At 63.4% G+C, this 24,421-nt stretch overlaps 1 protein-coding gene across 1 annotated transcript; it reads right to left on the reverse strand.

The window, feature by feature from the left end:
- Positions 1 to 218: 218 nt before the first annotated feature.
- On the reverse strand, positions 219 to 24,421 carry SND1 (staphylococcal nuclease and tudor domain containing 1). Its single transcript, XM_052790960.1, has 11 exons — positions 24,249 to 24,421; positions 19,563 to 19,712; positions 18,177 to 18,297; positions 15,274 to 15,352; positions 12,433 to 12,593; positions 12,150 to 12,241; positions 11,355 to 11,513; positions 10,806 to 10,912; positions 10,433 to 10,523; positions 4,198 to 4,349; positions 219 to 600 (listed from the first exon to the last, which is right to left on the reverse strand). Exons 1-11 carry the CDS (start codon positions 24,321 to 24,323, stop codon positions 219 to 221), a joined length of 1,569 nt encoding a protein of 522 aa, XP_052646920.1. The 5' UTR covers positions 24,324 to 24,421.

Consider the following 24,421-nt stretch of genomic DNA (forward strand, 5'->3'; position numbering starts at 1 on the left):
CGGACCGCAAACCCCACCGCGGGGTACGAGGGCCGAGCGGTGCGGGATGCCGGAGCGACGGGCGTCAGCCGCAGCGATGGGGAAGGGCTTGCCCGTGCCCAGAGACGCCTCGTTCACCCCAAAGATTGGAGCACCCCACGTTTCGAATCCCAGATGTGGCCCACAGCTGTGAAATGAGGTCATGCTGTCAAACAAGCTAGCGCTTCGAAGCTGTGGGCTTAAACACGGCAGAAACCAGCTCTGGCTCCAGCCCGGCCAAACAAGGACCAGGCAATTTCACCGGAGGCGAGGGCAGCACCAGCCGCGGTGAGCACAGCGGTACGGCTCAGCCTCCAGCCCGGCGAGCTGCTAATCCCACGGTGGTGGCAGGACATGGCCTGGGGAAGGATTGCCAGGAACATTCGGCTTTTGACACTGCACAGCGGGAAGGAGCCGTGCTGCACCCTGCTGCGGAGGTGCTGCCCCGAACCAAGGGAGCCGTCCCGGTGAGGGTCTCCGGCCGTCCCGGCGAGGGGCTCCAGCCGGCGCTGGCGCCGCACCTGCAAACCCAGCACCTGGGCAGCAAGGGGAGATGCATCTTCATCTGAATACGTTATGTTCCTCGACAGAGACAAGCGATAGAGATATTAAATGTTATCAGCTACTGCTCTCAGGATTCATTTCGCGCTGGGTGATGAAGGCGGGAGATGAAAGGCTGTAGGATTTTATTACGCTGAATTTTCAGTTTGTCATTTCCCATCTACTCGATCAGGTGCCTTGGGACCAATTTGCGCTCGGCGGGATGGAGATGGATCTCCCCGGCAGAGCCGCGCTAACTACACGCTACCTACTACGGTGGGTACACGTCTAGTCCCGACCGTGGGCAAAGCAGCTCGCAGCCAACGCTGCCGAGCCCCAGTGCTCCGCTACGGAGCTGCCGGACCCCCACACAACACCTCATGGGTAAAGCCTTCCAGAACAGCCCCAAAACAACCCAAAAAAAAAAAAAAAAATATATATATATATATGTGTGCATGCCTTGAGCTCAGGCTCCATCTTTGCAAGGGCAGCTAGGATCGGGGTCTCCCACGCTGAGCCCCCCCAGTGCAGAAAGCTCCAGAGCGCAGGAGCTGGAGCAGGGATTAAAGGGGAGCAGCAGCAGCAGCAGTCAAGGGTCCCCGGGCACCGTGGGGCTGGGGGAGCTCGGGGCCAGAAAGCACCCCCCTGCAAGCAGCAAAGCACCAAGTCAGGGGTGGGGAAGAGAGGGGCACGCAGCTGAGCAAGGTGCCCAGTTCATCTGGCTAGGGCTTTTTTGGTCAGTTGTTGGGTTTTTGGATGGTTTTTGGTTTTTTTTAAAACGAATGATCTGGAAGGGGAGGGGGGCATAAACATTTCATTAATTGCATTCACAGGTAATTAAGCAACTGCATAAGCAGAGCCAGAGATGAAGATGCAGAAGGGCCTAAAGAAGGATAAAACCCAGAATGAAATAAATGAGGTTTAACTGGGGGACCCACAAGCTAGGGTGGCCGAACTCGCTCCTGCACGACGCAAGGGCACGCACAGGCAGCCTTGGGGAGACCACGAAGGGCAAGAGAGCTCACACCGGTGCCGGGGCCTGAAACCCTCCTGGTTTGGGGATGCCCAAGCAAGAGGCTGGCACGGCGGTGGCAGGCCAAGTACCCAAATGGGTATTTTCTGAATCTCATCGCTACGGCCGTCACAGCCGCGCAGGCTCCCCCCGAGACCGGGGCAGGACGGGCTCTGGAGCGCCGGCCGCTGCAGCTCTTGTAGCAGAAGGAAGGAGAGGAGGAAGATGGAAGCAGCTCTTGCTCCCCAACGGTGCTGCAGGACCTGGGGTCGCGCTGGCCAAGCCATGCTCGTAAGGACGGGTAACTTCACACCACCGGAGGGTCTGGCAGCAGGACCTGGCACCCGCAAACCCTGGATGCAATCTAGAAGTGCAGATCTTTCCAAATGCCGAGCCCACTCCACACAACGAGCTCCCCAAACGAGAAGCCAGATGCAGACCAGTGACTTGGCTGCAATCCGGTAACTTTGGTGCGCTAGGGCATCCGCAGCGAGACCCCAGACTCAGTGAGGGGGGGAGAGACTCCGTTCAGGGCATCCCTTGGGCAGCACCACACACGGCGGCGAGCCCGGCAGCTCCCTGCAAGCAGGGAGAAGGCAACCGCCCGCACGCCGGGGCCGCAGTGCCGAAGCAAGCAAAGGATTTTGCCAGGGGAGCCGGCAGCGTGGCGGGGGGCAGCTGCTTTTCTGCAGTCTCCTTGGAGACCGCGACCGCTCCGCAAAGAAACCGCGCTCCTCCTGGCAGCGCCGCACGACGCCGGCGGGGCACGAGGGAGCGGGTCCCCCCCTGCAACCGGCACCGGTGGCCGCTTTGCAGCCACCCCATGCCCTCCCTGCCGCGCAAGCATGCTGTTCGGCTCGCGGCGGCTCCCGTCCGCCCGGCGCTGACGCCAGAGAAACAGCGGGAGGAAGAAGCTAATCTGGGAAGTTATTCATAATTCAGTGTGTACAAAACAAGGCGGCATCCTAGGAGGGAGGAATTTCCAAATTACTGTTCCCACAGCAACCTGGGCTCTGTCCCTGCGCACACCGACAGCTCGGGGAGCCGTGGCACGCGGCGCCGTCACTCGCCAGCGCGGCCAGGCCAGCCCCGGCCAGCCGTTTGGGGAAAAAAAAACCAGCCCTGGAAAAGGCAGCTTTCGCGTAATCCTGGGTGAAGGTTGGCTTTCTGCTCCCGGCTGGAAAGCCCTCCTCCTGCTCGCAGGTGGGAGCGCTCCTCACCATCTCAAGAGGCGCTGGATGAGGAGGAGGATTCTGCTAGGAACAATGCAGGTGCTTGGCGGGGGTCTCAGCAGCTCTCGAGTGCATCAGCCATTGAGGGGGGGCGGGAATAAAAAGAAAGAAAGAAGAAGCAAGCAGATAAATCCCTGCCCTAAGGAGCTTTGGGATGGTTTCAGATCAGTTGCCGCCAGGCAAAGGCGGGCAGTGCCTGGCTTCTGTGCCCACGCCGCAGGTCACAGCCCTGCCGGCACGTACCGGCTGCCCCCGTCACCACCCGCTCCGTGCCGAGAAAGGGGCACGGGGATCAAACCGGCATCCTGGCTCCCAGCCCAGCAGAGGTTTTTTGAGCGGAGGTGAAGGGGACTCAGCGTGCAACCCGCAGCCGCACAGCAGAGCTTATTTCGGGCGCTTTCATGTCACTGCCGAGCGCGGGGCTCGAGGTCCAGTACACGCCGGCTTGCAAGATGCTTAAACCAAGCACAGCGGAGACCAAACTGTGCACGAACAATGCAGCGTTTTCCCGAAGACTTCAGTCCCCAGCATTTCTCCATCAGATCCTGACACTGCAGGTCTCCAGAGTCACACCGGAGCATCCCTTTGAGCCGGAGGACGGGAGCCCGCTCCTCTCGGATGCAGGGAGGAAGGAGGGGAGCGCTCCTGGACCCCAGCCAGCCCCACAGTGGAGGGCAGAGATGCTCAGGGGCTGCACGGCTGAGCACCTCGCTGAATGGCACAGCAGGGAGGAAAAGGAAAATCAAAGGGTTTTGCACACTTTGCATAATCTCCAGCAGCCCTGCAGCCTCCTGCTTCTCCACCCCCCCCCCCAGCGATGGGCAAACATCAGGCTGCAGGGGAAGGGGAGGGCAGAGCTGCTGCTGCACCGCTGAGCAAAGGAACAGCCCCAGCCCAAAGCCTGTGGGTGACGAAGGACCCGAGGATGCCGGGCAGCAGCTCCCCTGCCGCCTCTGTGCCCATCCACCGAGGGGCACGAGTCCACAGCGACAGGGCACCCATCCACCAGCACGGCCCCAAGCAGCATCCCACCACGCATCATCCACAGCCCCACGCCCTGGAAACGGGGCTCTTCTACCTCCCCAGAGCAGAGAATTGCAACGGCACCGCAATACAGAGGGGGAAACTGAGGCAGGGAACGAGGGAGGCATCGGTCTCCCTGCAGACATCAGAGCGCATGCTCAAACCCCCCCCGAGGCCCCTTGCATCCCGTGAGATGGGGCTCCCCCAAGAAGAAAAAGGGAGTGCTGAGTCGGGGCGGGGGTCAGGCCAGATGGAAGAGGAGCCTCACGGGGAAGGGACTCCATCCAGGGACGGTCACGGACGCCGGCGACTGCTGCCCAGCAGAGATGCTGCACCACTGGGGAGCAGAGCACTGCACCCTCCCCATCTCACCCCACAGTCACCTCCCTGCCACACGTCCCCACGGTCACCTGCGTGCTGTCCCCCTCCAGCCGGGGGGGTCGGATGCTGGACAGGTGAATGGTTTTGTGGTCCCCAGAGTTCAGCTTCACCACGATGGCGTCCGCGTTCAGCACCTGCATCACCTGCGGAGGGAGAGAGGCCGTGGTGAACACCATGCCCACAGGCAGCACGAGCTCCGGAGCCGGGCACTGCCGCGACAATGCCCGGGCTCCGGCACGCACCCCGACCCACCCCAGCTTCAGCCCCCAGCAGGTATCACGGAGACAGTGGCTCCAACCGCATTCCCAGTGCCCGGTGGGTCACTGGAGCGAATGTGGCTCGGCAGTGCATCCGTGGTCCTGCTCTCCGAGCCCGAGGAGCTCAGAGCCCTGCGAGGTCCCCGGACGGTGATGCCGCGGCACACCGGCACATCGCCAGCTATGTGCCATCCTGTGCCGAGGCTCAGCCCCCCAGGGTTTCACTCCAGAAACAAAACCAGAGAGGGGACTGGACCACAGGCACCGATACCGGATGATGGATGACCGCACGTAGAGGAGGGAGTGAGCACAGCCCGCAGCAAAGGCTCTTCCACCCGACAATTGTGCAACAGCGTGTCCTGGCTGGTGGTTCTCCATGCACCCAGGGAGCAAATTAATTAGAAAAACTGGTGGCAAAGGTAGGCAGGGCTGTGCAGGCAGGCGGAGGACAGCGGGGCTCAGGGCATGCTGTTTTAATCTTCTCAGTTTTCATTAAACACCATTCTCCAGCCCGGACGGAGCGGCAGCAGGCAGAGCAGGACAAGGCACCCAGGTATTGCCACTGGCAGGGCACAGACCTTCCCCTACCCGCTCCCAGCACAAACCCAGTCCCCCGAGTCATACCGGAGCAAAAGGTTCCCATTGTTGCTCATCCATGACGAGCCCAGGGAGCACAGCCCCATGCATCCCCCCAGAGCTGAGCCAGAGCTCGGGGGGGCCGGGAAGCAGGGTGAGGAGGGCACACATTTGCTCCACTTACAGCACTTTTTGCCCCAGCAAGCACATCAGTCCCTCAAAACGTGCTTAGCCAGAGGGATAACAGGATTATAGGAATTAAAATTAAAGCAGACATCGAGGATTGCCAGGGCTCCTCTCACCACAGCAAACCCCCCCAGGGGACGTCCCTACCCACTGACTTGGCCTCTCCTGGGACCCAGATCCTTTGCTTTTCATAGGCAGGCCCGAGCCCAAAGCAGTTTGCATGCTAAGCGAAGTAATCAAATCTCATGCTTCAGGGCATCCTCACCGCTGGAGGGGTCAGGATGGGACCCCAGCAGCGCATCGGGCATCTATCCCTTCCCTCTCGCAGAAGGCTTCGAAAAAGCAAGCCGTGAAGACAAGATACTGCAGCCAGGGGAGCTGCAGGTCAGATCCGGGGGCAAATCCTGCGCCGCATTACACATCCATCACGCGCAACTCCGCACTTCCATGTCGGAGCTGCGGTCAGATCTCATTTGTTCTCTGGCAGGAGGCGGCAGCAGGGCAGGCTCCCGCTGGCAGGCAGCCGCCAGCTCCCGGCACAGTTTACGTGCAGGAGCCAGCAATTGGCACCGGGGACTCGCCAAGCCCCTCCAGCCCCCCCAGAGCATCCCCTTCCTGGCAGAATTAACTCGCAGGGCCCTTCGGCCGGGCTGACCCAGCTGCGATGGGTCTCTGCGGGGGCACGGGATGCTGCAGGACGTGGTACCCGGGGCAGGGGCACCCGGAGGCTGCAAGTCCCAGGCAGGACAGGGCAGGGTGGCAGCGGGAGCGGAGGGTGATCCCTGGGTGCCCACCTCTCCCCTCCTCCAGGCAGGAGCCGCGGCCCCGGCTCGGCAGCATCGCCCCGTGCATAGAAGCAGCAGAAGGTGCTTTGCGGCCCCCTCCCCAGGGACCCCGCGGGCAGGAGGGGGGCACAACGGCAGCAAAACGGGAGACTCAGCACCGCCTCAGGGGCCATGCCATTTTTCTCGCTAACACTTTCTCAGCTTGCTGTGGCCAGCTCCCTTTATCCAGTATTTATTGTGGCTTCACCTGCCTCAAAAGGCACTTTGATAAATGGATTGAAAGGATTTTTTTTTTTTATTACTTTTTTTTTTTTTTTAAATCTCCGCAGCTACTCCTTGCAGAGCCTGCATGCTCCACCAGCACTGCTTCCCCAAACCCCCCCAGGACACAGCCTTCATCCCATGCCCAGGCTCCTCCAGCCGGGTGCATGGAGGGGAGGGCTGGGTGAAGCCCCTCCAAGCCGATGGGCTCCAGTGACCCACCGCTGAGCCCCTGCCAGGCTTCCCACCCTCACCCCCATCACTGCTCCCCTGGGGCAAGAAGGTCAGAGTGGTGCCCTGTCGATATTTTTTTATGCAAGAAGTTTTTCTCGCCGAGACTGTTGATCCCAACAAGGTTTCCAATTTTCCACCCCAGCGCTTTGCTCACCCTGCACGCTTGCCCCTGCTATGAGCTTCGACCCAGCAGGACCCCTGTGGACCATGGGGCCATTCCCCCAGCTGCCACTGTGCCCCCCAGCTCCCCAGGGCAGCCCGCTCCTGCACTCCCCGCCCGGCAGTAACGAGCGCAGCTCGTTAGCTCTCCTGGGAGAGGGCTCCGGGACAGGCTGTTGCACAGGGAGCATCCCCAAAGCCCGGAGGGACCTCCTGCACCCTGACCTTGCAAGACAGGGACAGTGGCACTTTGGGACGTGGTACCCAGCATCGAGAGAGGGGCCAGTGCTGCCCCCCCTGACCAGGAAACTGCTTTTTGAGGGGTTTTGGCAGAGTCTGGCGCTCAGCTCAGCAGGACAGCAGCTCCCAGGCTGGCTCTGGCAGATCCCACTGAGAGCTGAGATGATTTGGCCACGATGAAGGCTCCGAGCATTTTGCAAAGCGGGGGGAAAAAAAAAAACAAAAAAACAAAAAAACCCAAAAAAACCCCACACAGGCCCAGCTCATCCACAACTGCCTCCTCCAACCTGCAAAGCGCTGGAGCCAGTGCATGGCAGGAACCAACACACAGCCCAGCCAGCAAGCCTGGATGCGGCCAAGGGGCTGCCCACGGAGCCCAGCGTGCCCCGGGGCAAGCGGCTGCTCTCAACCTCACCCCCCCAACCCCGAGGGGGCTGATCCTGCCCCGCAGCGGGGAGATGGGACGACACAACCTCGTACAGCCCTCCGAGCCCCACGTACAAAGCTGTATTATAAACAGCTTTTGGCAGAGGATAGCTTTCAGCGTAATGTATTCAACTCTAAGCAGCGCTGTCCCAAATCCCTGGGTGCTCTAAGACAAGCTGACGTAGGGAATTCAGGAGAAAGCCTCCAGCCCCTTCAAATTTTTATTCCACCGCTTTTCTTCTTGCCACTCACAGGCATCAAATCCACAATTGAGGCCAAGCCTTAATTTCTCCCCAAACCAACCCCTCCGCTCAAAGCACCGGCAGCTGACCGCGACGGCAGCGGGATCCAAAATTAGCCGGAGCTGATTTGCCGCGGTTGCTCAACAGTGCAAAGACAGGTTGGGATCTTCCTCCTCCTCCTCCTCCTCCTCCTCCCCCCGCCACCCCCTGGCAGCTCCTACGTCAACTCTGCCGCTGCAAACGAGCACCTCGGCGTTCTGCCGAGCACGGAGGCGGCTTCAGCGCCCGAGCAATCGCTGCCTGCCCGCTGCCTGCCTGCCTGCCCGCTGCCTGCGGGTGCTCAGACCCCTCTGCAGGGCACCGGGAGGATGGATGGGGGCTCACAGGGCTCCTCGGGGAGGCTGGGCATGTGCCCAGCTCTGGGTTCAGCTCCGGCACTCCAAGGCATGTGGGCATTTGTCCTGATTTTCCCTGTCACTTACAGTTCCCGGGAAGGGAAAAAGACCAAAAATTGACACTGCAAAACCGACGGTGCCTGGGGGGGTGCTTCGGCTGACAGCTCCCTAAATGCTGATTTGCACGGGCCTGCGTAAAGAGCAGGTTTTAACTGAAGGCGGAGAAATTCTGCATTGCCTCCCCAGGAAGCAGGATGGCATCGCGGCGCTTAACCGTGTCTGGGGGCTCTTACTGCAGAGCCAGGGCAGCCAAACCGTGCCGGAGCAGACCCCAGCCTGCGGCGAGCCGGGGGATTGAGTGCTCCCAGCCTGGGGGGACCCCCAGCAGAGCGAGGGGCTGTGCCCAGAACCGGGGGGCCATCCTGCACGCTCTGCCCCAGGACCTTAAGCGGGATGCAGCCTGCACATCGGGGGTCCCCTCCGCTCCACGGCACCGGGGGTGGATTCCCACCGCTCCTGGGGGGACGGCTGCCCCATGGCAACGCCTGGCACAAGGGCTGGAGATGCCGCTGAGCCCCAAACCCACCGCAGACACCTTTGCTGCTTTGCCAGGGGTGCTCGGGACAAGAGACCCGCCTGCTGCAGCTCTCCGCCAGCATCCCAGCCTGCACACGAGCCATCCAACAAAATAACGGGCATCTTTGAAATGCCAGGACCGTCCACCCGCCCCCTCCGCAAGCTGCTGAGCAAAGCATGACTAACGGCCCCCGTGCCGGCTCCTGGCGCGGGCTCCGGCAGCAGCCTCTGCCAGCGGCAGGATGGCACTTGCGAGCACGCCAGCGCCTTCGCACGGCCATCCCCGTGCCCGCAGGGGCATTTGCCCAGGTCTTACTTTTCGCTGCGATAGCAGCACCTCCAAACACGGTCCTTCTCCCCGGGGATGGACTCTCACCTCTGGCCTTCTCAGAGACCCTCTGGGCTGGGCATTCGGGGCACGTTCATATGCCACTCGAAGAGGAAAAGCCCTGCAAACCCTTCAGCGCCTGGGGAAGCTGGTGGGAATTTTTGGGGGGGACCTCCGCTACCGCTACTACCAGCCATATCTGAGCTGACAAACAGCCAGCTGCAGAGAATGGCGCAATCTCAGAGTTAACACACGAGCCAGCACCTCCCCAGCCTCATTCCGCAGGACCGGAGCTGCCGCACAGCTGCCGGTGACAGCACCGCACGGATGAACTAATTAAGCCGGTTGCACCGCGTGGCTGAGACCAGACCAGCTGCGAGAGCCCCCGGCTCTGCCCTGCCCGGCAGCTCCAAAGCTCCCGCAGCCAGTGCCCGGCCAGGCGTGCTCTGCCCCGAGCCCTGCCGCTGCCGCCGGCCGCACCGGGACAGGCAGGGAAAGGAGCAGCCCGGCTCGCTCCGGTGCCCGCAGGCAGAGGTACCCGGGCACAAACCCGGTTTCCTTCGCAGCAGGGATGGAGCAGCTGGAAGGATGCTCCGGGGGCAGGATCTGACCCGGATGCGGGGAACACAGGCGTTAAGCTGACTTTCCAAGAAATCCAGCTGTTGCACATTTCCCAGGGTTTCCACCAGAACCGAAGCCCCCCCCTGGCTGCTGCGCTGGGCGAGCCAGCAGCACCATCTAGCGGGCTGCTCCCCCCCCCCCCATTCCCCGAACGGTGCCCAGATCCCCGCATCCCACCACGTCCCACCGCCACGCTCCCGGCCGAGATGCTCGTCCGCAGGGACACCCACCACCCAGGGCAGGGGCAGCACCAGGTCAGCCCCACCGACCTTCCCCTCGCGTCCTCCCTTTTGCATCGGCTACGCTCTCCGAACCGCGCCGGGGCAGGGGTAGGCACGGTTTCCGTACGGCGGGAACGCGGGCAGTGGGGGCATCCCTGGGGCTGCTCTGGTGTATGGGGCTAGCGAGGTCCCGGAGCTGGGCCAGCCACTGCAGGGAGGTGCCAGCCAGGGGGTCTGCCCCACGGAGCCCCCACGGCTCCACACCAGCAGCCCCCTGGGATCGGGGCAGGGGCTGCCGTGGGGCTGGTTCCTGGACACGGCGCTGGAAACGCAGGCGGGAGAGCGAAGGAAAACTCTACGGAGGGCAAGCATCCCTCTGCAGGCAGCAAAGCGGCAGGCAGGGCAAGAGCATCTCTGCGGCACCCAGCCAGCCGGCAAACGAGGCCCCAGGGCACCCACCAGCCCTTCCCCACGCACCCTGGGCCCTTCCCCTCCCCTCGTTTTGTTTCACCTCTTCCCACCCCAGGCCTGCCTGAGATCCCAGCCTGCGCCTGGACGGTCTCGCACCGCGGTCCGTGGCAGGGATGTAGCAGAGGCAAAACCCTGCGGGGTCTGTCCCAGCACACGCAGAGTCCGGCACGGGCAGCCGGGCACCCTGCCCTCTGCCCCCACGCAGGCAGACCCTGCCTGCCCCTTTGCCTGCTCTGCCAGCCACTCACCTTGGCTACAAACTGCTTGTCCTTCTGATCCAGGTTTGCCGTGGGGGCCACGTAGTCCCTCCAGATCCTCAACTTGCGCTCTTTGGCGAACCTGGCAGGAGGGGGGAGACACAGGCGTGATGCCCAGGCTGGCATCCCCAGCGGGGACGGATGTGCCATACGTTAAATTGTCCAGCAAAACCCTGGCAGAGGCAGTGGGGCTGGCGCAGACTCGCAAGGAGAGATCGCATCTACCTCCCACCCGGGAGAGCAGCGGGGGTACCCACACGTGGATGGGGAGAGGGGGCTGGAGTCACCCCAAGCACCCCACGGGCGCAGCTCGGAGCGTGCCCACCCCAGCACCCAGCCCCGCGGCTCCCAGCGTCCGACTCACCTCTCGGCCGCACGCAGCTTGTCGGCGCCACGGGTGTAGACGGCGATGGACCAGTCCACGCAACGGGCAAAGCCCTCCTTCAGCAAAAGCTCGGTGATGTTCCCGTTCTGCGGAGAAGGGGAGGAGGGGCGCGCTCAGCTGCAGGGGGGGGGACGTGGCATCGACATCTACCCCTGCGCCCCCGAGGAGAGCTGGCCTCCCCCCATCCCTGCCCCGCTGCGAGGGGGGCACCGCACTCGCCCTGCTCAGCCCCTTAGATGTCACAGGTCCCCAAAGAGCCCTGCAAGGCCTGGCCACGGCACCCGGTGCCCCCAGGGCTATTGAAGACCACCCCATGGGGCTCTGCTCTCCTCGCAGGCTGCTCAGATGGACCACGGTCTCCCACATCCACCAGTAAAGAGCCCATGACTCCCAGCTGCCCTGAGCCCTCACCGGAGGAGGCACCTGGACCTTGCAACCACCTTTAGCATCTTCAGCACGTGATGACCAACCGTCCGACAGCCCACCGGGACCCTCTCCCCACCCCTCGCCACCGCCAGTCCCACTTGCCGGGTGCAGGATGGTGCCCAGGATGTTCTGGTTGTGGCAGCTCTCCAGGACGATCTGCACGTCCCTCTGCAGCAGCCGCGACTCCGTGAAGAACTTCGCTTCGGCCGCAAACGGCTCGGGGACTTCGGGGGCATCCGCCTCCCGCTTGAACGTGGGGCACTGCAGCAGAGGGGAGGGGACGGTCAGGGCACGGGCTGGCCCCTAAAACCTCGGGAAGGGGGGTGAGAAACCTCCTTGGGGAGGAAGGCTGCTCTGCCCCGTCCGCCCCAGGAGCCCCCAGCCCAAGAGCCGTCCTCCGCGCCGGCTGGCCGAGCTCTCGGCTCCACGCACCCGCAGCCACCTCGACGGCAGCCCACGCCAGCAGAGCAAGGGACGACCACTCACCCGGCGACCAGGGGATCCTTGCAGGGTGTCCGACAGCCCAGAGCTCGGGCTGCTGCCGGGCCTGGCAGAGCGGAGCTGGTACCCGCCTAACCCAAACCTCTTCCCATCCCCGTGGTGACACCCCGCACCGGCGCGCACGCAACCGCGGGCTGCAACCAGCCTGTTACTGGAGGGTGCACGCAGGATGACGCGGCGGGCAACGAGGCAGCTGTACCCCTGCCTCCATCCCTCCCTGGATGGCAGCCGGAGCAGCAGGCAGGTACCGGTGCAACCCCCGCACGCTTGCACCGGTGCCAAAAGGTGCCGAGGAGGATGCGTGGTGAATGATGGTGCAAATTCAAGAAGGAACTCGCTGCAAAGGGGACTGCTGAGCGTACCTCCCAGGGACAGGGGCCAGCGGCCAAGCCTCACCTTGATCCCCGAGAGCATGACGGTGACCAGGTAGTAATCGGGGAGGAGGAGGGCTCTCACCACGCTGCCGTCCCGGACATGCTCTATGATGGCTGCGGAGCAAAAGCAGAGAGGTCGGTCCTGCTGCGGAGGGGCTCGGCAGGAGCCGCGGAGCCGGAGACAGCTCTCTGCGGCGAGAGGGTGCCGGGAACAGCACCCAAACAGCACGGGCAGGCAGCCGAGGATGGAGGACAGGGGCGACCTCAGCGCCCAGCAGCGAGGGTCAGAGTTGGTGCCAGCTTACCGTTGACTGGCTTCTGGTGCATGGAGTCGACGAAGTGCCGGGGGTTTTCGATTGTGTACTTGAGATCCCGGATGGTGTGAGAGCCCGTCCCCTCACTCCACATCCCCTTCTTGGCGCTCTTGGCCTGCTCCTCCAGCTCCGCCAGCCTGCTCTGCTCGGGGCTGCAAGGACAGGACGAGTCGGGATAAGGACAGGACGAGTCGGGATAAGGACAGGACGAGTCGGGATAAGGACAGGCCCCGGGCACGCGGGACGCTGCCAGTTCCTGCATGTTCCATCACCAGGAACATCCATCTTCCAGGCACTTCTCTGGATGCTTTAGTGAGATTTGATCACTCGCATCTAGAAAAGGCACTGCCTGGGTGAGCTGGTGAGCGATGCTTTGTGCTGCTGACAGCAACACACAGTAAATCAAATTAAGTTTCTCCAGCACCGCGGCACAGAGGCTGCGCCATCAACGTCCAAATACCCGCCGCTGGAAGCACCATCTCTGATAGATTGGGGAGGTTTAGCCCAGGCAACCCTTTCAGAGGCTGCTTTTGCGCACTGCGATGAAAAGGCAGCCCCGAGGAGACAGGGCAGCAGCAGCCCCGATTCCCTGTGCGGCAAAGCGTGCTTTGGGAGAGGAGGGACGGCAAACCCAGGTACGCAGCTTGCGTGCCGTACCAAACCACGGACTGTCCCCGGTCCTGCACACACCGGCAGCCGCCAAAGGCAGAGTGCAGCAGCAGCCCCCTCCCAGCGCCGACAGCCAGCCCTGCCACGTGCTGTCATAACTCATTAAATAAATTTGGCGATATTTGCGTTTTAGCATTCTTCAGCTCAGGGCAAAGCTGCAACCTGATGAATCCCAAATGCACTGCAGAAGCACCCAACTCAAGTAGCTGATGAGCGAGTGGCTCAGAGTCACCTCATGCACCCATTAATTAATGCACCCTTTGAATTAGGAGAGCAAACGTGGAGCAGTGATGCACTCTAGGCGATATTTAATTGCGGGAAGCTCAGCCCTGTGCTAACTGTGCTGCACCAGCCCCATCGCGCTGGTGATGGAGCTCATGGCAGCGGCATCGCCCAGCCTGGGGGGCTGCATGTCCAGGTCCTGCACCGTCATCGCAGGGCTCAGGGTGACCGGCTTCACCGGGTGTCCTGCCCGCTGGGTGTGCTTGCGGGAGGGGGTTGAAGCAGCAGACCCCCGCAAGCCTGAAGCCACCAGAAGGTTCCTGTGGAGCTGCCCGGGTGCCCCCAGCACAAGCAGTGGACAACAGCACCCAACCTGCACCCCGATTTCCTTCCCTCTGGCACAACAAGCCAGTCCAGAAGCTCCTGAAAAGTCCCGGGCAGCTGCATTGCCACGCAACCGTCCTCCGATGGGATCAGCGGCACGGCTGCAGCCGATGTGCTCCTGCAGTGGAGCCAGGCGAGGGGGATTTGGTGGGGAAGGCTGGCTGGAAAGCAGGGACGAACACAGAGGAACCGAGCCACGGCTGCTCACGACCAGCCCTGTGCGGGCTCACGGTCCCCCTTCGGCGCAAGCCCCAGCAGGGTCCCAGGGGGACATTTCCAACGGGAAGCAGGAGAAAATCAGTGCAAAAACCCCAGCAGACTGGCAGGCAGAGGCTTTCCTCCTTCATTCCACCTCCGCAGCTCAAGAGCGATGCAGGAGGTGCAGAATCAGGACAGGGAGGTGAGAGCCAACTCCAGCTGAACCCCAATTCATCCTACCAACGCCACCGGTCCTCGCCAGGCTCCACCACCAGTGCTGCACCCACTCTCCCAGCAGCTCCTCACCCCCGGCCCCAGCAGCCCCGCAAGCAGGCGGCTTCTGCAGGTCCTCCAGCACGGGCGCAGCGGCTTTCGCATCTCTCCCAGGCATCACTGCCCTGCAGCGATCCCTGACCGTGCCAAAGCAGAGCCACTGACCTCTGCGGAGGGCATCCAGAGCCCACCAGCACCAGGCATAGAGCACGTTCCCCAAGGGCTCGGGACAGGGACCGTGTCCCCAGGCAGGCAGCAGGCAGGACCCGCTGGCGCTTGAGGCTTCAGCACTGACAAGCCTGGGTATTAAATAACCAATCCACGCCCTTGGCAATGCATGCTCTCTTTACTCAACATACCTGTTTACAGGCTGCACTACCGAAAACACTGGGTGGAAAGCATCCAAGTGTGCCAGGAACAGTTTTAGGAAGCGACACGGGCAAGCTTCCAGCCCAGCAGGCGCGGGGATGGAAATAGCGTCCGACTGGTATTTATAGCAGTGCCACAAAAAACAACTCGCACCCCTGGAACAGGATAGCTGGTGCCCAGGGCCGTGCGGGGGGGTGCCAGCACACCGCAGTCAAGGCCAGGCTTCTCCCTTACTCTGGGACGTGACAGGGCTGGGGCAAAGCATTGGCATCAGCTCCAATGGCTCTGGCACAGGCAACGCACCACCCAGACATGGGACGAGGGGCAGGAACATCACAACATCGCCTCTCTAGCATGAATTAAAGCACCTCAACTCCACACCAGGAGTTACTTTCCAGCAACCAAGAGCTTCGGAAGATTTTCTGCTCTGCAGCCCAGGGCCACAGCTCCGGTCCTTCAGCATCCAGGGCAAGGAGACACCCGGCTCCCCCTCCCCAGCCCCTCACCACTCCAACCCTCAAGACAAGGGGTCACCGCGCTGGGACACCGATGCCTGTGAAACCTGGGCACCGCAGAGAGCCCTGGAGCAGGGGTGGGTGCCCGGCCAAAGCCGAGGAGCCCAAAGGCTCCATGCCCTGGTAAATAACGGCAGAGAACCGGCGCGGCCGCTCAGCACGGGCTCACCGGGGCAGCGCAGGAACGCAGCCACATACGTACTTGTTGGCTCGGATCCCTTCCCGGCGGGAAGCCAGCCCTTCGGCCACGAGGGACTCGGCAATGTTCTCGCCGCTCGTGTCTGCAGAGAGAGGAGAAGAGGAGTCAGCGAGACAAGCCACCGGCACACAGGGCGGCCCAGAGGCACACGGACCTCGGTCCTGGCAAGCGCTCCCAAGACGATTCCAGCGAACCAGTGCTGGAGCAACCCGGGAGCGAAAGGCTCCCATCACTAGCCCGGTGTCCCAGCAGCGCATGGGCTGCACGATGCATTGAGCAGAGGATCACAGGGCTCTCCTGGGGACGGCATTTCCCCCGGATCAGAGCTAAGCAAGTGGGAAGGCGGCACATTGCTCTGATGCACCACTGGGCTGCAAGGCTTGCTGTCACCCAGGACCATCTCCGTGGGAAGGGGATGTCCCCAGCACCCAGGGGAGGCAGGCAATACCCTCCCAGCACCGAAGGGGCTCTCTGCATTTCCAACGAAGGCTGCGCTGCCAGCACAACCTGCAACGGGCACCTCCACACAAGGCACCCTTCCTCCACAGAAAAATGGGGGTTTCACGGCTACCAGGAGCCAGAGCTCCCGGGGAGGTGGGGGACAAATGCCACAGTCCCGGGGGGGGATCCCAGGCCTGGGAGAGCAGATAAACGGGAAGATTTGGGCAGAATCCCCCAGGAGAAACCCCTGACTGCCCACCCAGAAGGGAGGGTGCAGAGTTGCACAGCCCCAAGCAGCAGCGGGGGGTGGCTGGGGAGGGGGTATAGGACACTGCCTGGACCCCCACCCTTCCCCAGCGCCTTCGCTCTGGCTCAGCCACCACTGGTGAGCGATGGCAAGCGCCCACCCCTCAAAGCACCCACCGCTCCAAAGCCCAGAGCCGCAGACAGCTGCTGCATCACTGCCAGGGAAACTGTCGCAGCGTTTCCATATTAATAGTATTTAAACCTTGACAAACTTCATCAGGAAACATTTTATGCTTCATTTCTCACCTCCACGGTGTGACAGGCTGGGATTTAACAATAAGGACGACACCTACGTGGGAGGCGCAGCACAAGAGTCCTTAACGTGACAGACTACAAGGCTGCAGATGACTGAAAGGGAGCACTTCACCGATCACAGTGTCACCAAACAACAAAACCCCTTTCAAGGTTTATTTGTTGCAGACTGCGACGTCAGGACCTGCCAGGCTTCCCGCTGAAGGATGGCCCAAAACTACGATCCCCGCCTCTGCAGGAGGGGATCCCCATCCCAAAGGGCTTCCCAGTTCCCCAGCCCACGAGCAAACTGGAAGCTCAGGAATGAGCATGGAGCTAACTTCGATATCCAGTTACTCGTGGTCTCAGGGGACAGGCTCATCCTGGCAGCACGTAGGACCCTGCTCCCCTTTCTTGCAGCCTGGGGACTGTGGGGGTCTCGCATTCCCACACTGGAGGAGGACCCCCGTAGGGATGTGGGAGATGCTGGCTGGAGCGTGCCGGGATGCAGCGGCAGTGGGAAGCCAGCCCTGGGTCACCCTCGCAGCAGTGACAAGGTGCTGGTGGGAAGGGGCTCCAGGCAGGGGGGGTATTGCCCACCTCGGGCCACACTGGCCCTGGCCACGTCCAGCTGAGCCTGAAAACCTCCGAGGAGAGAGCTCCAGCCCTCCTGGGGAGCTGCACGGCCACAAACGCACCCACTGATCCTCTGCAGCGGCGAACCGGGAGCCATCAGCGATGCCGGGCTTTCTGGCCGTGCAGCGGAGCGGATGGCCGGCAATCCTCATCCTGCCCAGGCAGAGGCACCGGCAACTCCTGCCGCAGACCCAGAGGGAGCATCTTCCCCCTCATCGCGGGCCACCTCCTTTCTCCCTGGGCCTCCATGCGGACCCTCCTTGCTCCATTCGTGCCACGCTGCCTCGGGATGAGCCCTGCCTGTGGCGCTGAGCAAGTCCCGGCCGTTTGCTGTTCGAGGCAACCTCCCGCTTCCACCACAGGAAAGGCTCCGAGTGCCGCAGCGATGCCGGAGAGCGTATTTGGAGACAAGGACTGCCTCGTGGCACCCGCTCGCCCTCTCACCTTCCCCTTCTTGAAACCCGAGGACACGGGAAGTCCAACCAGGAGCTAAGCCCAGCAGAGCAGAGCGGTCCAGAAGCCGGCAGCAGGATGCGGCCACCTCTAAGCCACTTTCACCATTACTCTCACCAGACCAGGCGACGGCTGGGGGCTAACCGTGGGGAGCAAGAGCCCAAAAACTCATCCACCAGCACGGCTGGAACCAAAAATCAGCCAGGGCTGTTGGCAGAGGGGACGCAGCACCCAACAGAGTGCAGTCCAGTGTCATGCTCACCATGAAAGGGGACTTAACCAGAGCCAAAGCCCACCTGCACCAGCACCAAAAAAGCTGCCTGCCCCAAACTACTCTGAGCCCCAGAGAGTGCTGCCTGCAGGCATCACGCAGCATTTGGGCTGAGCGGCTAGGCCAGGTTTTGCTCCCGGCGCTCCGCCGCATCCTCAGGGGCCACAGGTAAGCCGATTCCTTTTGGGAGACTTCAATCAGCCAGAGATAAGAAGAGATTTATAATGACAAAAAGGATGGCAAGGGGTAACCTGCGGGAATTCGCCTAATGCCATGGCTTGCGTCCGCGTGCTGTGGTGCATCAACCAGCAGCTGCAGCTCCAGAGAGCGCAGCCGTGCTCCGGCTCTGCACAACCCCACGGGCAGCCGGGACCGCTGCCGGCCGTCATTCCCCTCCAAAAGCTGGAGCTCCATGGAAAACCGGACATGCATCCTTCTGCTGCCAACACCGCATCCCAACCCACCCTCTCAGACAGTAGCTCCGGCTGCGAGCGCCGCGCGCTCCGCAAACCTCGCTGCGCGCTCCCCGCCAGCTCTTTAGGTGCCCGATGGAGCCCTTTGCACTCACCTTTGCCCAGGTACACCATCCCGTACTCCCGGCCCTGCGGGGTCTTGTACTCCACGGTAAAGCAGACCTCCTTCCCGATCAGCTTCTTCCGCAGGAACTCGCGAGCCGGGAACCCCCAGGGCTGGAGAGAAAGAAGTTGAGGCGAGACGATGGGTCAAACACGGCCGGGAAAGCCCAGCTCCCCACCCCGGGGGACTCGTGCTCTCCTCCACATGTGCTGCATTAGCCCAGGACCGCACTGGAGGCTGTTTGCAGCCCACGAGCTTGCAGAGGAATCGACCCTGTTACTCTGCAGGAGAAACACCTCCACTCTTCCTCTCTGTCCTCCCAAAAGGGGTCACGGTTGGTTTTCCAGCCGGCCTCGTGCTCCCCAAGCACAGCCAGACCCATCCAGCTGAGCCCAGGAAAGCTCCTGGGGCAGAAGGAGCCGGGCTGGAGCTCGGTGACGCAGGGGGCTGGACCGGCCCCAGCTCCCAGGGACGCGGCGGGGGCTCCTCCGGCTCCTGCCCATGGCGAAGGAGCAGAGCGGGACCGGCCGCAGCGGCCGGGAGAAGCGGGCTCTCGCATCCCGCCCAGCACCTCCCTGCACCGAGGCAGGAACGCACCGGAGCCCCGGCGAGCTCAGCCCCACTCCACCGCAGCGGGTGGGTGGGGAACGCGGTCCGGAGGAGAGAACATGACGTGCTCATAAACAATTAGCAAACCTGACAGGCATAATTTTTTAAAAGAGTGACATTTAAAGGCTGAAGCAGTGTTTGGAAGACAAACTCCCCAAGGAGAGCAATTAGCTGCCAGCGCTCTGCACCACCCCCGGGGCTGGGAGGATGGGTGGCCGCGGCTGGGCTCCCTCCGACAGAAACCCGCTGCTCCCAACCGCTGCCGGCACAGGCAGCCCTGCCTGCACCAAAGCAATGCCCCCGTCGCCTCCCGTGCCCCCGGAGCAGGTAAAGCCCCGCAGAGGAAGCCTGGAGGGACCACCGGCTTCCCCTGATCCCGCAGACCCTGCCCAGCCGTGCCTGGTCCTCACCAGCAGACGATGTCTGCCCCGTCCTTGCCATGTTTGTGACCGTAACAGGGTGAGGAAGAAGAAACCCGCCCCAAAATCCACACTGGGGGGCTGGAGCCAGGAAAGGATCCCTTAAAGGATGATTGAAGAGACTGTTTCATCCTGTACCAACGCTGGCAAGGAGGGAGCTGTCAGCCCCACGGGACGGCAGCAGCAGGTCTGGGAACGGGCAACGTCCCTTGCGATGGGCGAGCTGAGGGTGCTGCGGTCTGCAGAGCTGGGCCAGCAGCCTGGAGACCCCCCACACACCCCATCCAGCTCAACCCGCAGCCCTTGGGACAGGGGGGGGCTGCGCGGCACCGCTCGCGGGAGGCACCCACCTCGTCCGGGGTATCCTTGGCATCCGGCTGGCCCGCGGCGGCACGGCGGGCGAGGTTCCCGGCGCGGATGTTGCTGAGGTTGATCTGGCGCTCGGGGGGCGGCCCGCCTCGGGGCTGCCCGCGGACGATGATGGCACAGCCCGACAGCACCTGCGGGGAGGCAGAGGGGTTACAGGGGGTCCCCCGGCCCCGGAGGCAGCCGCTGGCAAAGGAGAGCAAGGAAGGCAAGAAGGGACGGAGCTGACACGCAGGCAGGTGATGCTGCACGGACAGACAGACTTCCAGGGATGGATCCTGCCCCAGGTAGGACATGGGAAACTTGGCACCACAGGGCACAATTTCTCACGGGCCCGGCAGAGTCAGGCGCTGCCCCAGGTTTTCTGCTTGGGGATGCAGGACGGTGCCAAGCTCCGCGCCCTGCGCCTTCACAGCCGTACCTGCCGAAGATCCCATCCCCTCCTTCGGAGCGCAGCACAGCTGAACGCAGGGTGATCCCAGCACGGCGGATAACACAAAGGACTTGGCAGATCGGGATTTTACTCCTGGTGCTGACAGACGGGTCAGATGAGCCCAACTGGGCCATCTCCCCAGGCTGCTTTGGCTGCTGAGCACTCCGAGCCAGGAGCACCACTATGCTGGGCAGCCCCATCCCATCCCATCCCATTCCACCCACCTCCCGGGGCTCCAGCAGCCCCATCGCTCCCCACTGCCGCAGCGGGACCCCCGCATTTGGGAGGGCACCATGCCCACAGCACCCCGAGGGGCTCTGCGCAGCTGCCGGCATGGCACAGGAGGATGGAGGCAGGGAAAAGCTGGCACCGGTGCTGCCCCGGGGCAGCCTCCCAGGACAGGGCACGCAGAGGGGGAACGTGCCTGCAGCCAGCCGGCCCAGACGGATGCCGCTCTCGGCACAAGGGTTTTAACCACCTGGGCTGCTCGGCACGGCTTCGGCGAGCCTTGCAGGAGCGTTGGGCGAGGACCACGCTCAGAGCGGATGCTTTTACCTACCGCGATGCTAAGACCTTTACCGGGGGATCTGACCCGCTGGGAGCGAAGGGGCCGCGGGCACCAGCGATGGGCTGGCCGCACGCACCCTGCGCCCAGGGGCGGTAACCTCAGCCAAGCAACTGCATCGAGGTTGGAAAAATAAACCCATACGGAAAAAACTGCTGGGAGAATCCCCAGAAACGAGAGACACCCAAACTGGACCTCTCCTTCTCGCACCCAACTCAATTCCAGTAACTGGCATCACCCTGCCCTGCAAAAACCCCCAGGTTTCTCAATGGCTCTGTCGCCATACAAGACCCCAAGCCACCCACCCGCCAGCCACGGCGTCGGCAGGGCCGGCTCCGGCCGCCAAGCCAGGCTCCCGGCCAGGCAGAGCAAGCGTGCCGAGGATCACCCTGTTCCCGTTTTAATCGGCATCGGCTCCCTGCAGGCGGGATTGATGTTGCCGAAGTGCTCGCAGAAAACCTCCGGGTTGGATTTCAGCATGCGCCCTGGCTTGCTGCCTACCCAAAATCCCCACGGATGCTCACAGCGCATCCCAAAGCCAGAGGACTCGTACCCTGTTACGGGAGCCGGCCCGGCCCAGCGCCAGGGACACCGGCTCACACCAAGCCTCACCGAAACAAGCCCTGTCACGCCGACCCCGAGGGTCTGGTCATACCACAGCATCACACTTGCTGCCCCACGCCACCTCTTGCGTGCCCGTGCCCACAGCAGAGACCGGTACGCTGCTTGAGCTGCTGGGAATTGAGCTTCAAATTAAGCCTGAGCTGCACACAGAGCAAACCCCTGGCAAAGGCTCAGTGCTCGATACTTAAGGACTTAGAGGTTTCATTGCTGTAATTAACCTTAATCTTTAATTTATAGGGCATGGGGAAACAAGTCAGATGCTGCAACTGTTTTATCCAATTACCAATACAAACCCTGGATCCCGGGAAGGGGACAGGTTCGTTAGCGGAGCTGCTCTGTGCTCCGTGGGTCCGTGCAGTGCTTTAGGGTGGGCATGCCACCCCCAGCACCGGACCACCCTGTGCCCCAGTCCCTGCCCATGGAGCAGCCACACACACCTTTACCGGCAGCAGCTTCTGGCCAGGCTCCGACAGTGATGGGACTGGGAGACCATGCCACCACCCGAGCTTCACCCCCGCCAAAGCAGCCTGCCAGCCCAAGCCGTGCTCCTCCTTGTTGGCAAAAATGAGCCCAGGCACCTCGTCAGAGAAAGCTGGGCTTAAACCAGGCTTAAACCGGGCTGCAAAAGCTGTAGTTAGTGCAGGCTGAGCCAAGAGAGCGACAGACATGCCAAGGCCAGGACATGGCACAGGGACACGAGCCGGATGGACCCCGTTCCCACCCCAGAGGCAACCCCCACGCGTGGGAGAGGACGGCACCGGGGTCCTGCCGGCACAGCCGTCGGCCACACCGTCACATCCAGAGCTGCAACTGCAGGGCACAACGGGGTTAACAGCCATCGCAGGAATGGGCAGGATGGTGAGAGGCGAAGGCAGGGTCCCCAGGGGCTGGCAAGGAGAGGGGCAGCCCCCAGCTTTACCTGGAGACTCACCAACGCGGGGTCCCAGCTCAGCCCCAAGCCGGGGGCCCCCGTGCCACGCTGCGCCGCACCTCTCCGCTGGGACTCCGCGTCCTCCCCCAGCTCCTCAAGCCCCCCAAAAGGAAGGAGCCCGCTGCCGCTCCATCCCACCCCATGGGGCAGAACCTCAGCCGGGCTCGCAGTGCCTCTTCCAGGCCGGGGGGGGGGGGCCCTGACCCCCATTGCCTCCCTGCTCCCCCGTCCTGCTCTGCTGCACCAGGACGAGCCCCCTCTCCGCTCCCAAACCCCGCAGTCCCGCTGCGATTTCACGGGAAACGTGCATTGGGAAGGTGCAGCAAAAAAAAAAAAAAAAAAAAACAAAAAACTTCCAAGTTCAAAAAGTTGTGATGGGAACCGCAGCGCAGCAGGTGGCCGGTACCACTCTGGCTGGCCCCGGCAACTCCCGGCTCCACGGCACCACCACGAAGCAGAGCAGCGACTGCAGAGAGCTAGGGACCCCCCCACCTCTCCAGGGTGCCTCCTGGGCAGGGATTTTGGGCTGCCTGCCCCGGGAAGGGAAGGGGGACCATGGGGCACACTCCAGGCACCAGCACCCACCCACCCCCCCAGGCATGTAGGGGGGTGCGTGTGGCCCCCAGGAGCTGGTGCCCACCGTGCATGGCTGCCTCGTGGCCAGCAGACACCAACCGTCCCGTACAAAATCACACTACGGATCTGTGGCCCCACGGACGGAGCCGGGACAGCACGAGCAGCCAGGTGAGTTTTTTTTTTCCCTGACCATCCCAAAAAGCGGCTCGTTGGGCATGAGACAGCACAGGGTGGCGGGAACGGTTCCCCACGCCGCCGGCGAGCTAAAGCAGAGTCCCCAAACCTCCAGCATCCCCAAACCCGTCCCCACCACCATAACAGGCTCCGGCGTGACGTGGTGCCCCGAGCAAAGGTCTCGTTCGGAAGGCAGCGGGTCACCTGCAACCTCAAGAAAAAACTGTATTTTGGCACAAGAAAAACCAGCGTTTGGGCAACGGGGTGACAAGGCACGGTGACAAGCGGCCCACGGGCTCGAAGGCAGGAGCCGGGACAGCGCTGGCACACGAGCCCGGCTCGACGCCGACACGTGGAGAAGGGGGGGTCGGATCCAACCAAGCCGGTTGCCGCAAGCGGCACGGCTGGTGACAGCAGCCACTGGGGTGGGGTGGCCAAATCCTCACCGGGGTGTGGGGGGGACACGCGGCAGGTGACGGGGCGATGCAGAACAGGCACCGGGAGGGAACACGGGGACCCGATCCCAGCGGCAGCTGCCGGACCCCGACCTTCGCCCTCCAGGTCTCCGCTGCCGGCACACGTGGGGATCCGACACGGCTGGAGGAGGGGGGGGTGTCGGGGACCCCGTCCCGCCGCTTCTTCCCGTGGGGGGACACCGGCGGCAGCGTGGGAAGAAGAGGAGGGAGAGGAGCAGGCGGGGGACCCCGAGGGACGCCCCAGGCGGCGGTGGGGTGTCCCCACGGGAGACGGGGGTGCCACGGGGCTGGCCCCCACGCCGCCGGGGTATCCCGAGTTTCCTCGGGGCCGCGGGGGTTTCGGGGCCGGTAGCGGAGCGGGACCACCGGCTCCCGGTCAGCCCCGGCAGATACCGGGGGAACCGAAAGCTCTTCCTGCCCCATCCCAACAGCGGGGGTCGACAGCCGGGGCGGCGGGGCCCTACGGCCACCGGGACGGCCTCGCCCCCCGGTCCCAGGACGGGGGGGGGGGGGGGGAGGGGGGGGGGGGTGCAGTGAGGGGTCCCCGGGCCGCCACGGGGGGATGGACGGGCAGTAGCTGCTGCGGAGCAGGCACCGGGGACCGAGCACCGGAGGCGGGGGGGGGGGGCAAGGGCCGGTCCGGAGCGTCGGGCAGGCTGCACGGGGAAGGGGCCCGGGGGCACCGGAAGGCGTGGGGGAGGCCGGGGCCCGGGGATAGATAGAGCGCGAAGCTCCGGGAAGGGAAGCGGCGAGCGGAAGGGGGGGGGGGGGGGGGGGGGTGTCCCGGGCACCGTAGGGAGCTGCATAGGGGGTGGGGGGTGCCGGTTAACCGGGAGGGAAGGGGGGAGGGGGGATCCCGGGTACCGGAGGGGTCTGCGGCAGAGCCCTTACCATCTTGACGATGCCGCGCTGGACGGCGAGGGGCGGCGCGGAGCCGCCCTGCCCGGGGGGGGCCGCGGAGGCCATGGCGGGGCGGGGGCGGCGAACGGGGCGATCGCGGAGGGAGCGGACGGGGCCCGGTGCGAGCGCGGAAGGGAGCCGAGGGGCGGGGCGGCGGCGGGAGG

The sequence above is a fragment of the Harpia harpyja genome, chromosome 6 (assembly GCF_026419915.1).
Source record: "Harpia harpyja isolate bHarHar1 chromosome 6, bHarHar1 primary haplotype, whole genome shotgun sequence".
Classification (NCBI taxonomy): domain Eukaryota; kingdom Metazoa; phylum Chordata; class Aves; order Accipitriformes; family Accipitridae; genus Harpia; species Harpia harpyja.